A 15,831-nucleotide genomic window follows, 5' to 3' on the forward strand; every position below is an offset into this window, starting at 1 on the left:
ACAGCAGATTGTATCGGTAATTGGGGGATACAGGCAAGAGTGATTAAAGATCTAAAGATCAGATTTTTTTTTCTTGGAGCTGACTGAGGGGCAGAGAGGTTGCCAAAGACGTACAGCACAGCCAGAGGAAAAAAGGGTCACTTGGATAGGACCATGGTAGGCAGAGAGCTACCTCTCTAGGTGGGGATATTCCAGTAACTGAACTGCAGAGTCTGTGGCTTAAGGCTATCAGAGGGAGACAGGAAAAAGCAGGATACAGCATTTGATTACAGCATAGAATTTATAGGAACCACTGTTTAAATGTCTGGTATATAAATCTTAAATGGCCAGGATGCCTTATTAATGTGGAATTGTGCTGTTATTGGTAAAGGAACATAGACTGAAGGGAAAAAATTGTTTTACTGCATGTATTTTGACTATTTTTTATTTATTTATTTATTTAATTTCTTTTACTATACCGATGCTCAAGACTAGGTCTTATCGTACTGGTTTACAATGTAACTGAGGGGAAACCAATTAACATCAAGGTAGAAAGTAAAGTTACATTAAACAGGGAGCGTAAAACCTGGGCAATGGAAGACAGTACAGAATTTAAACTAAGAAACAATTAGAGAGAGATAAATATATAATCAACAAAAACTATAAGATACGTAAACATAGATTTATCCTAGGCAGTTATTAGCATGGTATGTCCAGTGGGAGAAGGAAAGGGTGAGGTTGGGTGGGGGGGAAGGGGAGGGGTGGGAGAATGAGAGTCAGTGATGGTTGAGGAGATCCTTCAGCGGTAGGCTTCTGCGAACAGCCAGGTTTTCTGTTTTGGTAGTCTGGAAGACATTCAGAACAGGTCACTGTAAGTTGCCTCTCTCATGTGGTGGATTCATGAAACAGACTCCAGAATGAGTTGTGATTTCAGCAGCCTGAGAAACAAGCAAGCAGGGAGGACCAAGAGGAGCCGTGAAAGTTTCTTTCCCAGAAAGGAAAGTCTGGTATGGTTGTTTAAGGAAAAATATTCTCTTTCTTCCTAATCTCCAGCCATTCCAAGCATTAGGTTATTTTGTGTGGCTGAGTGTCAAGTGTTAGTGATACGTACTTAGGGGTATGTCTGTCTCCTTGGGGTTGGATATTTGAGACTAGGCTCAGGAACAAGGACTGGGGAAAATTAGAAGCCCAACTGACCAAGGAAGATATGGGTACATCTAAACTAAAAGCCTGTTTAAACCTACCTGGGGATTGCTAGTCCTGCCAGGATACAAAGTGGAAGTGTAGGGCCCCAAAGGAAGATTTCTTTTTCTTTGATAAGCTGCCTGAGGAGTAACAGAAGCAGCATTTTTTTTGAATGCAACCTGCATGGAAGAGATGGAAAGAAGATTCCAGACCCATGTTGGAGTTCACAGAAAGAGGCAAAACCACCAGCAGCAAAATATAGGGGATGCTACCTCTGTACATTGGTCACACATCACCTAGAATATTGTGGACAATTCTTGAGGCCTCCAAATGGATATAGACAGGGTGGAGACAGTCCATAGAAGTAAAAGACCAAGAAAAGGATACCAAAAATCTATCCTTGATTCAAGCTTTGGGAGAAGAATTAGAGAACAGGGAAGAAGTTGAGACAATGAACAGACAACTAGAGACAGAAATAGGAGGACTGTAGGAGCTCCAGGGTCAAAGCCCAGGAACTGAAGAAACTTAAAGTTCTGGAGCAACAGAAAGAGGAAATGAAGGAAAAAAATTTTAAAAAGTCTCTCAAATTTAAGGAAGATGAGATGGTGAAGGAAACAAATAAGCTACAGGAAGGAAGCAAAAGCATGTACAGCCTGCAGATGTTATAGGTTTCCACCTTCTCTTCATAAGTCACAGACGACCATAATACTCTTTCAGGAAGAGATGAAAGAATGCTAATGATGATGGAATGGTACTGAGTGGGACAGGAAACGGCAGGTGATAGAGTCAGAGCTGAGTAAAGAAGAAATTAACTATTCCCAGGACATGGAGGAATCTCTCCAGGTGAACATAAGTGGGCATGAGAAGAAAGCAGAAGATCTAGGCCCAGCATGAGATACAGGAGACTTATTTGGGCAGAGGAAGCCTAGAGAGATATCCTAGGCAAGAGAGAAGGTTACCGGAGTGAGTAGCACCACAAGTGGTAAAGAAAGCCATAGGGAGAGCTTATAGTGTCTGCTGGGTCGGAAAATAATAAGGGAGCAGGGGAAAGTAAGAGAAAAAGGGAATAAGTGACAAAACCATATAGGAAACCAGGATAGAACAGATGCTGCAGTTGCTACAGAGGGGTTTATTAATAATAGGTTATAAAGCACAATAGGTACTAAGATTACGCTAAAAAAGACCAGCGGATGAGCCAGAAACAATAGGATTAGTGGGGGTACCATGAAAGGTCAAATTTGCAATTCCTATTGAGCAGGGAGGCCAGGAAATGGGCCAAAATCTGATGATTGATAGTAGGTCCATCCAAGAGGGTGTTTGTTTACAGATTAAGGGAAGAACAGAACAAATGATAAATAGAATAATATGTACTATGAATGATCCTGAGTTTAGGATGCAAAGAAAAGAACAGAAAGAGGAAGATTCATTCTAAAATGCAGTGGCTAAAGCCAGGGATGGCAGCAAGAAGTTATAAGGGAGACAATGTAAAGAAAAGCAAGAATACTACAGGTTATAAGACTTCCATATGAATATCCATTGGAAAGGGTCAAAGAAAAATGTAGAACAAAGTACTGAAATATGTGTTATATCCTAGCTTGTAGAACTATTAAATATATAGGATGGTGAATCCTTAGGATACAGGAAAGGGAAATGCTGTAGGACTCAGCATAGGCAATATTAATATGGTGGTAGAGCTAAAAGAAGTCTTGGAGGTGGCAGAACGGCAAGAATACTCCTTGCCCCGTGCTGCGGGACAGTAGGTTTTTGTTTCAGAAAGGGGGAATAGTGACTTATGCTGGGTGTTAGTGCACTTTCTGAAAAGGGAGTGGTATGTGATGAGGGAAATACCTCATACAATGACAAACATCCCAGAGATAGATAGAAGGTAGCCAGCCAGAAACACAGTGGTCACTGTGAAGAAAACTCCAGAGGTAGTACCATTTTAAGAAAGGAAGAACAGAAAACAGGAGGTTGCTGGTAGCTGCCGTCTCAAGAAGCACAGAGCACAGGAGGCTGCTGGGAGATGTAGTTTCAAGAAGTCTGAATTTGAAGCCATGCAGAAGGGGCTCTCCTCCCCCCTCCTCCCTTCCCCTTACCTTTCCCCCAGGCCTCAGGGCATGTGCGAACACCTTTGAGCAGCCGTGTCACAACTTTGTGACTCTTGTTCAAGCCATTTTTTTCTGTGTCCCCTGCGGGATGCGGGGCGCAGTTTAGTTTGTTACACAGTGTGTCCTGCGAGATGCAGGGCACAGGTGTTTGCCTTTTATTCCAATGGGAGAGTGGGCTGGTGCCCCTCCCCCGGGCAATGATTATATGGTTTGAAAAATCAAGCCATGCAGAAGGGAAATGACCTCAGAGGAACCACGCCAGTAATTGAGGAAAACAGGTGAGAGTGATTAAAGATCTACAAGAGAGCAGACTATGAGGGACAATAGACTAGTAAAGAGGCATAGTGCAGTCAGTGCGACAGTGGAAGGTTGAGAGCTACCACTCCAGGTGGGAATATCCCAGTAAGGGAATAGGAGAACATGCAGTTTGAGGCACTCAGAGATAGACAGGACATATTGGGTTGAAGGCCTTTGGTTGAAGTATAGAGTTTATGCCAGCCTGTGTTTAAATACCCTCTGTATATATCTTAAATGATCCTGGTGCCTCAGGAGCATGGAATTGTTATGTTCTCTTATCTGTGAATAAACATAGACTGAAGGAAAATAAAGGTACTGTTTATTCAAGAAGTGCTTGGCCAGGGTGTTGTTTTGGGGATTGAATTTATGCTCCGAGCAGGTCATATGAACATAAGAACATGCCATACTGGGTCAGACCAAGGGTCCATCAAGCCTAGCATCCTGTTTCCAACAGTGGCCAATCCAGGCCATAAGAACCTGGCAAGTACCCAGAAGCTAAGTCTATTCCATGTTACCGTTGCTAGTAATAGCGGTGGTTATTATCCAAGTCAACTTAATTAATAGCAGGTAATGGACTTCTCCTCCAAGAACTTATCCAATCCTTTTTTTAAACACAGCTATACTAACTCAACTGCACTAACCACATCCTCTGGCAACAAATTCCAGAGTTTAATTGTGCGTTGAGTGAAAAAGAACTTTCTCAGATTAGTTTTAAATGTGCCCCATGCTAACTTCATGGAGTGCCCCCTAGTCTTTCTATTATCTGAAAGAGTAAATAACTGATTCACATCTACCCGTTCTAGACCTCTCATGATTTTAAACACCTCTAATAGGTCACTCACTGTTTGTGACCTATTACAACGAGGCCAACACAAATAAGTCAATATAGGGATACAATACTACAATTTACAGCTCGATACAGTAACATTCATTTGAAGATTTCTCGTCTGTAACGAGCTCGCTGCGCACAATTCGGACGCGTAAGGCAAACCAGCGATACAGTCTCCAGTTTTGCGCGTCCGTAGCGCTTCTTAAAACAGACGCGTAACCCTTCCCCACCCGGCATGTAAATGAACGAATTAGCTGTATAATGAAGGAATTAGCTATTCCCCTCCGATACCATAACGCGCGCTCAGGTTATCTCATTAGTAACGCACTGTTTTGCCGTGGCCGTAACGTGTTAGTTTACCGCCTCCCCCTAGTAGGAGTTAGGACTGTGAGTCTAGTAACAAATCCATCGACACCGCTTAAGACACTCAAAAACAATAAAACACAATAAAAAAAAAAAGCGATACAGAGATGATCGAGAAAATGTAATGATGTGGGACACATAAAACCTGTCAGAAAAAAAAATAAAAATTTTTAAATACCTGTCGGAGGGCCGCGTGGGTCCAGGCGGCGGTGGCGGGAGCCGGGTGGTCGCGTGTTAAATCTAGGCCGCGGGCGGGTGGGCGCCTGTTCCAGGCGGCAGCGGCAGCGGCGGGACACGCGTTAGTTCGAGAGGGTCGGTGGGCGGCAGGTGGTCGCGTGTTAAATCTAGGCCGGGTCCGCACAGGCGCGCATTCATTCACTGCCGGTGGGGGCTGCCTCTCCGGCAGCCCCCACCGGCAGTGAATGAATGTGCGCCTGTGCGACCCCTGCGATTCAGCGCTCAAGGCAGTCACATGCCGTGACGTCACGGCATGTGACTGCCTTGAGCGCCGAATCGCAGGGGTCGCATTCATTCACTGCCGGTGGGGGCTGCCCCGGCAGCCCCCACCGGCAGTGAATGAATGCTGTGACTGCCTTGAGCGCCGAATCGCAGGGGTCGCACAGGCGCGCATTCATTGAGGCGGAGCCGGCGGCGAAAGCCGCCGGCTCCTCCGCCTGGATGAATGAATGCACGCCTGTGCGACCCGCCTAGATTTAACACGCGACCGCCCGCCCGCCGGCCGTCTCGAACTAACGCGTGTCCACCCGCCCCCACCGCCGCCGCCTGGAACAGGCGCCCACCCGCCCGCGGCCTAGATTAAACACGCGACCACCCGGCTCCCGCCACCGCCCGCCAGCCGCCTGGACCCACGCGGCCCTCCAACAGGTATTTAAAATTTATTTTTTTTTGAACACTCAGGTTTTTACATATTTTGGTTTTGTTTTTTTTTCACTTCATGGTGCCTGTCATTTCAAATGTCATTTGAAATGACATTTGAAATGACAGGTACCAGCGCACCCTGGTTACTGTATAGGCGCTGTATTAAGCGCCTATACAGTAAAATGGGTTACGCGGGCATAACCCTTCCCTACCGCTTTAAAGCCGCGGCATGCATTTAGAGGAGAGTATCGGGGAGTTAGTGAAGAGTACTGTGCGTGCGGGGAGGAAGGGTGCGCCTGACACTGCCGCACTGTTATTACCGCGGCCTTACAGGATCGACCCGAATAATAGGTAAAGCAGAGAAGGGAGGTTTCTTCTGAAAGAGCTAAGAGTTCAGTTTTCAAAAAGGGCACAAGTTTCCAAGTTAGCCTGATTTTTACTGGCTGAGTTAAACACACCTAGGTTTGCAGCTGAAAATGAGCTGACATCTAGCTGGCTTAAATCTGGCAGGTTAGATTAAAGCTTTGAAATGATTTCTAAATAGAACTTCACATTCATAATAAGAGAAAAACTAAGAATCTAACCAAAAATATAAATGCGTGTTTACTCAAATACTGGAATCTCTATTATACATTGCCAATCACAGAGAAGCATTACTTGCTTCAAAATAAGGACTACAATAAATGAGGGTGGAGGAATGGCCTAGTAGTTAGAGCAATGGGCTGAGGCAGTAAAGCCAGGGTTCAAATCCCACTCCCGCTCCTTGTGACCTTGGGCAAGTCACTTCACCTCCATTGCCTCAGGTACAAACTGAGGGCCTCATTTACTAAGCATTTTTGACACAGAAGGGGAGCAAAGCCTTAGTAAATCAGGCCCTTAGGTTGTAAATCCTCTGGGAATAAGGAAATAGCAACAATACCAAAATGCAAATAAATAGATTTGTTTGTTTGGGTTTGTTTTTTTTAAAGTGAACAGTGTATGAAAACTGTTAATGAGAATGATTTCAGATCTCCTGTGCTCACCAACCAGCTTACCAATTAAATAGTGCTATAGACAAGAATGACTTGGCCTTGAAGGAGGCCTCATCTCTTCTCGGACAAGTAAGGTATGGCAACCATTATAAAGAAATTTGGTAAAAAAAAAAAAAAAGCATCAAATTACTTTTTCCATCAAATGGGACACGAAACGTCTTACAACAAAAAGACATGAATTCTTCTCTACATTCTGGCTGCTGACAAATTTTCTTCTATTTAACTTCCAGCCATCTAAATATTTTAATACCCAGTAAGAGTTCCTTTCCTGCTGAAATGTTTTATCACGCTAGATAAAGAAAAGGCGAAAACAATCCACTAATTCTAATAAATGATATTTTTTCCTCGCTGTCTTGCAATGAATGCTGCAGAATGATAATGAATTCTCTCGTTAAGTACTAAAATGAAATAGCAGTGACCAACCAGCAGAGGGCTAACTCTTCAGGAATGTTTTGTCCTTTAAATCAAATGTGCTTAACTGCTGGATTTGCTCCCTCTGAACATTTGTAATCAATTCCTTTTCCCACACCACCAAATGTTTCATAAAGAACATTTTCTTCTCAAAGGCTGGCTATAAACTAAAGGAAATGTGAGCCGGTTCATTTTTCATGTGAGAAGAATTTCTCTAGGGAAATCATGAATATAGAATTTTTTTTTGTACAAAGAGACATCTGACACTTGTGAGTGGTATTGGTAATATTCGCTGTCAGTTCAAGCCTGAATCGGTAGTTTTTAACTGGAAAACTGATACTTGAAATTTTTTAATCTATAACTTTGTGGAAGACATCAAGACATTATCACAGTAATATTGTTTTCATTGTGCCTACCTAACACTGAGATATGCAACAAATCTGCAATACAAACTAAGTTAAGAAAAATATACCGAGCCCTGTGTTAATCTCTAAATTATAATGTCTTGATCTTGCGCAGCGAAGCTTGAGGGATCATCAGTGTATAGTTAAAAAATTCTTCCTTGTCAGCTGTATTTATTTACATCATTTAAGGAACAAATCTCAAGCCTCAGAAGCACCCAAACTTGGCAAGGTAGAGTCCCACAGCTTCTGCAAATTTCTCAAAACATTTTTATGGCTTGAATGTAAAGGGGGAAGAAAAAAAACCGAGGTTACACGAGCATACCAAATAAGTGGCATGTAAACTTCCTGTCTTCAGAACGTCTAAAAGGGTGCATTACCACCAGGGTCTAGATAACCATGTCTCATAAGGCTAGGCTACGAAAATCCCAGGGGACGAACAAGGAGTCTGGGATCTATCAGCCCCAGCTGTCACTATAAAATAAACCAAACGCAGTGCACCCAGCCTGGTCCCTAAAGCAAGAAGAAACTGGTCTAAAGTCAGACAGTGTCATGACTAAACAACATACAGCCCATATTTCAGGGCTTGAGCATGGTTCTTTCCCAGATCAAAAAGTAAACTCCGTGAAATACAAAAGGCTCCACCCTGAAAGCCTGCTCCGTTGCTTGCCCAAACTCTTTCAGACAGGCTCAGAGCTCAGTCACTTTTTCTGCTTAGATATGGTCTGTTCTTGCTTTAAAAAAAAAAAAGTCATCTGTCTATACCATCGCAGGAGTTTTCTTTTATAGTGTTTCATTGTCACTGTGATGCACACAGCTCAAGTATCATCTATAGACAATGTACAAGGTTGGAAATTACTTCCCCCCTACCCTGTTTAAAGGAAAGAACAGTGGGAAACAAACGCGAGGAACTTCTGAGGTTTGCCCAGCCTACGCCTCTGTGTCAGGGCTTTTTCTGTTTTCTCATCTGTTAAATCACAGTAGGAAACTTCTGGCTCCACCGCTGCCAACCTTAAAGTAGTTAAAAACTAGGAACTATTCAGAAAAACTGATCAGAAACTTTACATTTTTTTTCAAGTGCAGATTAAGGAGAAGCTAAGCACTTACCATCGTCTTCTTCATTTTGTCCTCTGGCTGTAAAAAGCTGCCCTATTAAAACTGCAAGAACTAGGAAACTCCTTGTGTGTAACGGAATCATCATGTCTAGTTATTAGACATGTGGGGGTCCACTTGTGGAATGAGAGGTGTAAAAAGTTAAAGTTCTTTTAGCACCATTAAGCCAGTAGTGTCCGCCTTTCTTTTCAGCACCAGCTCCGGGACAAAGTGTGCAAACAGATTTTTTTTTTAAGGGATGCAGCTTTAAATAGGAAGAATGCTGCCTCCACTGATTTCCCTGCCCCTTTTCAGCTTGTTCAGGCTCATAGTCATCCCCTCCCTGCCAGGCAACGGTCTGATTGATAGTAAACAAGCAAATCAGAGCTCCTTTTCCCTTTCTTTAAACTCCTCTTTCCTGTTTTATCCTCATAAGCACTTTATGCTGTCAGGGAATGTTTCTCATTATATCATATGAATAATGTAAACAAGTGTGGATAAATAAAGGAATTAGATTTTTGATTAGTAGAGAAAAGACGGTTTTATGTGTTGCTCAAGAAGTACAAATCATTTTTAATGCCATTTATTTCATTAATAAACTATTATAGCAAATCTATGAACAATCCCTGACTGTTCCAGAAGGCAACATATACTACATACCATTTTTGGGGCCATTTTGTAGAATATGCTTAACAATTAAGGTTATAATTTGTGCATTGCTATTTATTTTGAGGTTGTAATAAGAATTATAGAAAGATTTATTTCCCCTTTCTTTAAACTCCTCTTTCGGAAGGGCTTCCGATCCCCTTCCACATCCAATGCAAAACCCTCACTATCCTGCACAATGCCATGCATAAAGATAATCCCGCATGGCTCAAAGACATGCCACGTTTCCGTACCTCTAATCGCCCCACCTGAACTGCCCTGGCGGGCACCTTGCACACCCCACCCATTAAAACCGCTCACCTCTCCAATACCAGAGAAAGAGCATTCACCATTGCTGTCCCCACCCTCTGGAATTCATTTCTCCCCCATTTACGACTTGAACCCTCCCTACACACCTTCAAAAAAGGCATCAAGACTTGGCTCTTCAGGCAAGCCTACCCAGATGTCAATCAAACATAGCCCTCATCCCTTTCATATCGGCCGCTGTCCTCCATCTTATATCTTACCTAACTCTCCTTCACTATCCTTCACCCTGGCATTACCCCCCTCTTCCCCCCCCAACATTACACCCTCTGCCCCACTAGGTGCCTTTCTCGCCCTCCATCCTTCTGTTTCCTCTCTACGCCTTCTGCCATACAGCCAAGCTAACGAAATTTTGTAAATATGTACCACGCCTTATTTTGTCATTTAAGAATCTCGATGCAGATATGTTTTGTCTAGCATAACTCTCTGCTTCAACGGCAGGGGGAATGAAGAAAAGAGGATCTATATACAGACAACAACCAAAAAGGACTGAATTACATAGTCTGGGAAAACAAATAAGCATGGGTGTAGCTTGCTTATTGCGGCGGTTACTACCCCTAACTAATTAAGCTAAATATTTCACATAGATGCAGTTCCAACACTGCTCTCTGCATTAATGGTGGGGGTGGAAGGGAAATAGAACCAAAAGGTTACTAAGAGCCAAGAGTAACAGATAAGTATGAGAAAAAAATGTGCATAGCTTGCTGGGCAGACTGGATGAGCCATTTGGTCTTCTTCTGCCGTCATTTCTATGTTTCTATGTTAACCGTTCCTATTGTTTATTGTTGATTCTTCTCACTTCTTGCCTTTCTGCCCTTTCCCTCTGATGTTCTTACCCCCCCCCCCCCCCCTTTTCCCCTTTCTTGCCTGCTCCCCTTACCCCTCCCGTGTTCATTGTAATTTCTGCCTGCTTTAGTTACTTGTAAACCGGCGTGATGTGCCCCACGAACGTCGGTATATTAAAAAGTTGTTAAATAAAATAAAATAATTATTTCTGTCACAAGAGTGTAGAATTAATGTCAAATGGGAGCACGTTGATCCAAACCGTTGGCATGAAAGCAAAGCTCTGCCAGCAGCATTGATTTGATTGTTGCCTAAGGAGAAATTATCCAGAGAGATCTGCACCTGCTTTCTCTGAGTGTAATTTTTCTGTACAAAACTAAATGCATAATTTTGCATCACTTAAAACTATGTGCATTGTTCCAGTTGCCACCCTTTCCTTGTGCCTGGGAACATCTCCACACTCTGCGGCCGATGCAATACAGCGAGCACACGGTTTAACCCGCAGTTGGACACGGGGTGTGTAGGTGCTACCTAATTAGCACCTCCACAATATGCATCCAACCCGTGGTGAAACTAATACACTCATCACATGCATATTGATGAGGCTATTAGGGAATCACCCGCAATGCAAAAAAAAAGTGCAACAAAACACACATTTTTAAGCTAAAAAAATTAAAGTCTGCCTAGAGCAGGCGTTAATTGCTGAGAACTCCCAAAAGTTGTACTTTAAAAAAGTTTTTTTAAAAGTTCAAAAAAGTGCCCACGGTCAGGTTTGGAAAACGGACGCTCAATTAACAAGCATCTGTTTCCTGTACCCCGGCTCTGTGTCGAATAGGAAAACGGATGCCGATGAATTCAGCGTCCATTTTTTAAAGCTGCGGACAGCCGACCGCTCGCGGGGGTCCCGCTGTCAAGGAGGCACTAAGGGTGTGCAATCAACCCTAACACCTCTTTGACAATGCAACCCCTAATTTAAATATTGCATGGCGCCCCCAGGAGGGGTGCCTGGGAGTGCGTTAGGAAAGCAGGTGCTGAACACTCAGCACCCGCTTTCAACGTGTTTGAATTTCATCGGCCCCTCTGTGGATAAAATTATGTGCGTTGTTGAAAAATGTGCATCCTTTTACCTGGAAACGAAATGGCACAATAATCAAAAAGCCCAATTCTACATGTAAAACACTGTTTTTCCAGGGAAATGCCTTTGATTATTGACCTCATAGCGAACATGAATTTGTATGTGTATATATATATAAACATAGAAATGACAGTAGAAGAAGATCAAACGGCCCATCCAGTCTGCCCAGCAAGCTTTCGCACTTGGTTTTTTTTTTCATACTTATCTGTTACTCTTGGCCCTTAGTAACCTTTTGGTTCTATTTCCCTTCCACCCCCACCATTAATGTAGAGAGCAGTGTTGGAACTGCATCTAAGTGAAATATCTAGCTTAATTAGTTAGGGGTAGTAACTGCCGCAATAAGCAAGCTACTCCCACGCTTATTTGTTTACCCAGCCTGTGCAATTCAGTCCTTGTTGGTTGTCTGAATATAAATCTACTTTTCTTCTTTCCCCCTGCCATTGAGGCACTGAACTGCACTGCATATGTATTTCAAGTGAAGTATCAGGCTTAATTGATTCAGAGTAGTAACTGCCATAACAAGCAAGCTACATCCATGCTTATTTGTTTACCCAGACTATGTAATTCAGTCCTTGTTGGTTGTTGTCTGTATATAGATTCACTTTTCTTCACTTCCCCCTGCCACTAAATCAGGGAGCTACCTGGATATGCATTGAAAGTGAAGTATCAGGCTTATTTGGTTTGGGGTAGTAACCGCTGTAACAAGCCAGCTACTCCCCACTTTTTTGTGAATGCTAATCCTTTTTTCCACATTTCCTCTTGCCATTGAAGCTTAGAGCAATGTTGGAGTCGCATTAACCGTGTGTATGTTTATTGAATAAGGGTATTATCTCCAGGTAGTAGCCGTCATTCCCGCGAGCCACCCTCTCTTCATTCACATCCTCTAGACGTTTTGGATCCACAGTGTTTATCCCACGCCCCTTTCAAGTCCTTCACAGTTCTGGTCTTCACCACTTCCTCTGGAAGGGCATTCCAGGCATCCACAACCCTCTCCATGAAGAAATACTTCCTGACATTGGTTCTGAGTCTTCCTCCCTGGAGATTCATATCGTGACCTCTGGTTCTGCTGATTTTTTTCCAGTGGAAAAGGTTTGTCGTTAACTTTGGATCATTAAAACCTTTCAAGTATCTGAAAGTCTATATCATATCACCTCTGCTCCTCCTTTCCTCCAGGGTGTACATATTTAGATTCTTCAATCTCTCCTCATAAGTTATTTGATGAATACAATCCACCTTTTTGGTCGCTCTTCTCTGGACCGGCTCCATCCTGTCTCTGACCCTTCGGAGATATGGTCTCCAGAACTGAGCACAGTACTCCAGGTGAGGCCTCACCAAGGACCTGTACAAGGGGATAATCACTTCCCTTTTCTTACTCAATATTCCTCCCTCTATGCTGCCCAGCATTCTTCTGGCTTTAGCTATCGCCTTGTCACATTGTTTTGCCGACTTCACATCGTTAGATACCATCACCCTAAGGTCTCTCTCCTGTTCCGTGCACATCAGCCCTTCACCCCCCATCGAATACAGTTCTTTCGGATTTCCACACCCCATATGCATGACTCTTCACTTCTTGGCATTGAATCTCAGCTGCCATATCTTTGACCACTCTTCCAGCTTCCTTAAATCCCGTCTCATTCTCTCCACTCCTTCTGGCGTGTCCACTCTGTTGCAGATCTTAGTGTCATCTGCAAACAGACAAACCTTACCTTCTATATCGTCCACTATGTCGCTCACATAGATATTGAACAGGACCGGTCCCAACACCGATCCTTGCGGCACTCTGCTTAACACCGCTCTCTCTTCAGAGTAAGTTCCATTTATCATCACACATTGTCGTCTGTCCATCAACCAGTTTGCAATCCAGGCCACCACCTTGGCACTCACTCCTAAGCTTCTCATTTTATTCATCAGCCTCCTGTGCGGGACCGTATCAAAAGCTTTGCTGAAATCCAAGTAGATGACATCGAGCGCTCTTCCTCAATCGAATTCCCTAGTCACCCAGTCAAAAAAGTCAATCAGATTTGTCTGACAGGACCTTCCCCTGGTGAATCCATGCTGCTTCTGGTCCAGCAATTCTTCTGACTGTAGATAGTTCACTATTCTTTCTTTCAGCAGTGACTCCATTACTTTTCCCACCACCGAGGTGAGGCTAACCGGCCTGTAGTTACCAGCCTCCTCTCTGCTCCCACTCTTGTGAAGTGGGACCACCACCGCTCTTCTCCAATCACTCGGTACCACTCCCGTTTCTAGGGATCTATTGAACAGGTCACACAGCGGACCCGCCAGCACATCTCTGAGCTCCCTCAGTATCCTGGGATGAACCTCATCAGGCCCCATGGCTTTGTCCACTTTCAGTTTCCCCAGCTCTTCCCACACATTCTCCACTGTAAACGGAGTTACATCTACTCCACTCCCCTCCAGTTTCTTATTAACTAGCGATGGTCCTTTTCCTGTGTCCTCTTTAGTGAATACCGAACTGAAGTATTTGTTTAATATTTCTGCCATTTCTTTGTCTCTCTCTACACATTAATCCTTTTCACCTTTCAATTTCACTATACCACTTTGAACTTTTCTCCTTTCTCTAATGGAGCTGAAAAATGTTTTGTCACCTCTCTTTACCTCTTTGGCAATCCTTTCTTCTGCTTGACTTTTTGCTGTCTTGATTACTTTCTTTGTCTCCCTCAGTTCTACAAGATATTCTTTGTGCTCCTCCCTTTGGAATCCTTTATATTTCTTGAATGCTGTTCTTTTAGCCTTTATTTTGTCAGCCACCTCCTTTGAGAACTAGATAGGTTTCATTTTTCTTTTGCTTTTCTTTACTTTTCTAACATATAGAGTAGTTGCCTTGATAATTGCTCCTTTTAGTTTGGTCCACTGTTGTTCCACATCTCTCTTGTTCTCCCAGCCTTCTAGTTCTTCCTCCATGTACTTCCCCATTTCATCAAAGTCCGTGTTTTTGAACTGCAAAACTCGGATCTCCATGCTTCTTCTACATATCCTTTGTGTGATATGAAACCATACCGTTTGATGATCACTGGTGCTGAGGTGGGCACCCACCTGGACATCAGAGACATTATCTTCATTAGTGAGCACTAAATCGAGTATAGCTCCCTCTCTCATGGGTTCCATTACCATTTGTTTGAACAAAGCCCCTTGCAGGGCATCCACTATTTCTCTACTATTGTTAGATTCTGCAGAAGGGATTCTCCAATCTACATCCGGCAGATTCAAGTCTCCAACGATCACCACTTCTCCCTTCTTTCCCATCTTTTGGATGTCTTCAACCAGATCTCTGTCATGCTCTTCCTTTTGATTTGGAGGCCTGTAAACCATTCCACACATATATTTACATTGAAAGGTAGTAAACTTCTGTCAGTAAACTAATTTAGCACTATATGAAACCTAGGAAGTAATGGTATAACAGTATCAGATTATGTCTAATTTATATGCACTGATGTCCTGAGGTATATTTATTATTTATTGCAATTGTATACCCCCTGAATCTTTGAGTCTATTTTTCAACTGCCAATGTACAGTGCATATTTTTTGGTGTGTAAGGATGAGCTCATATTCCATTTATTGGGCTTTGTTATTAAATATTATAACAACCACAAGCTATCACAATGCTCCCACTAATGGATTGTATCTGTGCAAATGTATGCAAATAGCTGCACTGAGAATTATGACTTACTGTTTCAGTGCTTTTAAATCACTAAAGATTAAAAGCTATTGTACTGCTCACTTTCATTGGTTATGCCGTAAGGAATGGTAGGGCTATGACTTACAATAATCAATAACCTAGTTTATTTTTCACAATTTATTGAAAATTTCTGAAGCTGATTAAGGATAAGAGTTTATGTAGAGATGGGAAAAATGATTGCAATCATAAACTTCCTCTATAAGTCATGTATGTACTCATGGATGGGGTTTATAGGATGGTACTAGCTGATTATGATAATGCAAACATTATAAATCAGGATAAAAATGTTAATGAGACAATCAAAGATTATTATTTTTAGTTTTTTGCATTAACACATTTAACAAACACAATCCAATAAACTATCCATAGTCAAATTGTTTTATTATAGGCAGGAATAATGAATGTGACTGTTAATTGTAGCTCTTCTCTACTTTCAACTCTGGAAACAGAGGAGAAGGAATTTTTCCTAATAAAAAGGAACAGACTATTAAACTTGACAGTCAACCCAAATATTACCAGTGTCAATGGTTCTAATGTTTAGGTCAAGAGAAGGACGGATGAGGCAGTCTTAATAATACTGAGTCAGTCAGGGGTCTGTACCTGGAGGCTGTCTGAGAATACTAATAACAGAAACGGCTGACATTGTCATAGTCAGCAGGGTCAGTGCAA

General features: G+C 42.7%; 1 protein-coding gene across 1 annotated transcript in view; it reads right to left on the reverse strand.

Moving 5' to 3' along the window:
- The window catches only part of COL5A2 (collagen type V alpha 2 chain), a 333,570-nt gene extending 324,736 nt beyond the window's left edge, over positions 1-8,834 (reverse strand). Inside the window, exon 1 of the mRNA XM_029605983.1 lies at positions 8,591-8,834. Coding sequence (XP_029461843.1) covers positions 8,591-8,684 — 94 coding nt within the window. The 5' untranslated portion in view covers positions 8,685-8,834. The remainder of the gene's footprint in view (positions 1-8,590) is intronic.
- Positions 8,835-15,831: the final 6,997 nt, after the last annotated feature.

Source organism: Rhinatrema bivittatum, chromosome 6, assembly GCF_901001135.1.
Source record: "Rhinatrema bivittatum chromosome 6, aRhiBiv1.1, whole genome shotgun sequence".
Classification (NCBI taxonomy): Eukaryota; Metazoa; Chordata; class Amphibia; order Gymnophiona; family Rhinatrematidae; genus Rhinatrema; species Rhinatrema bivittatum.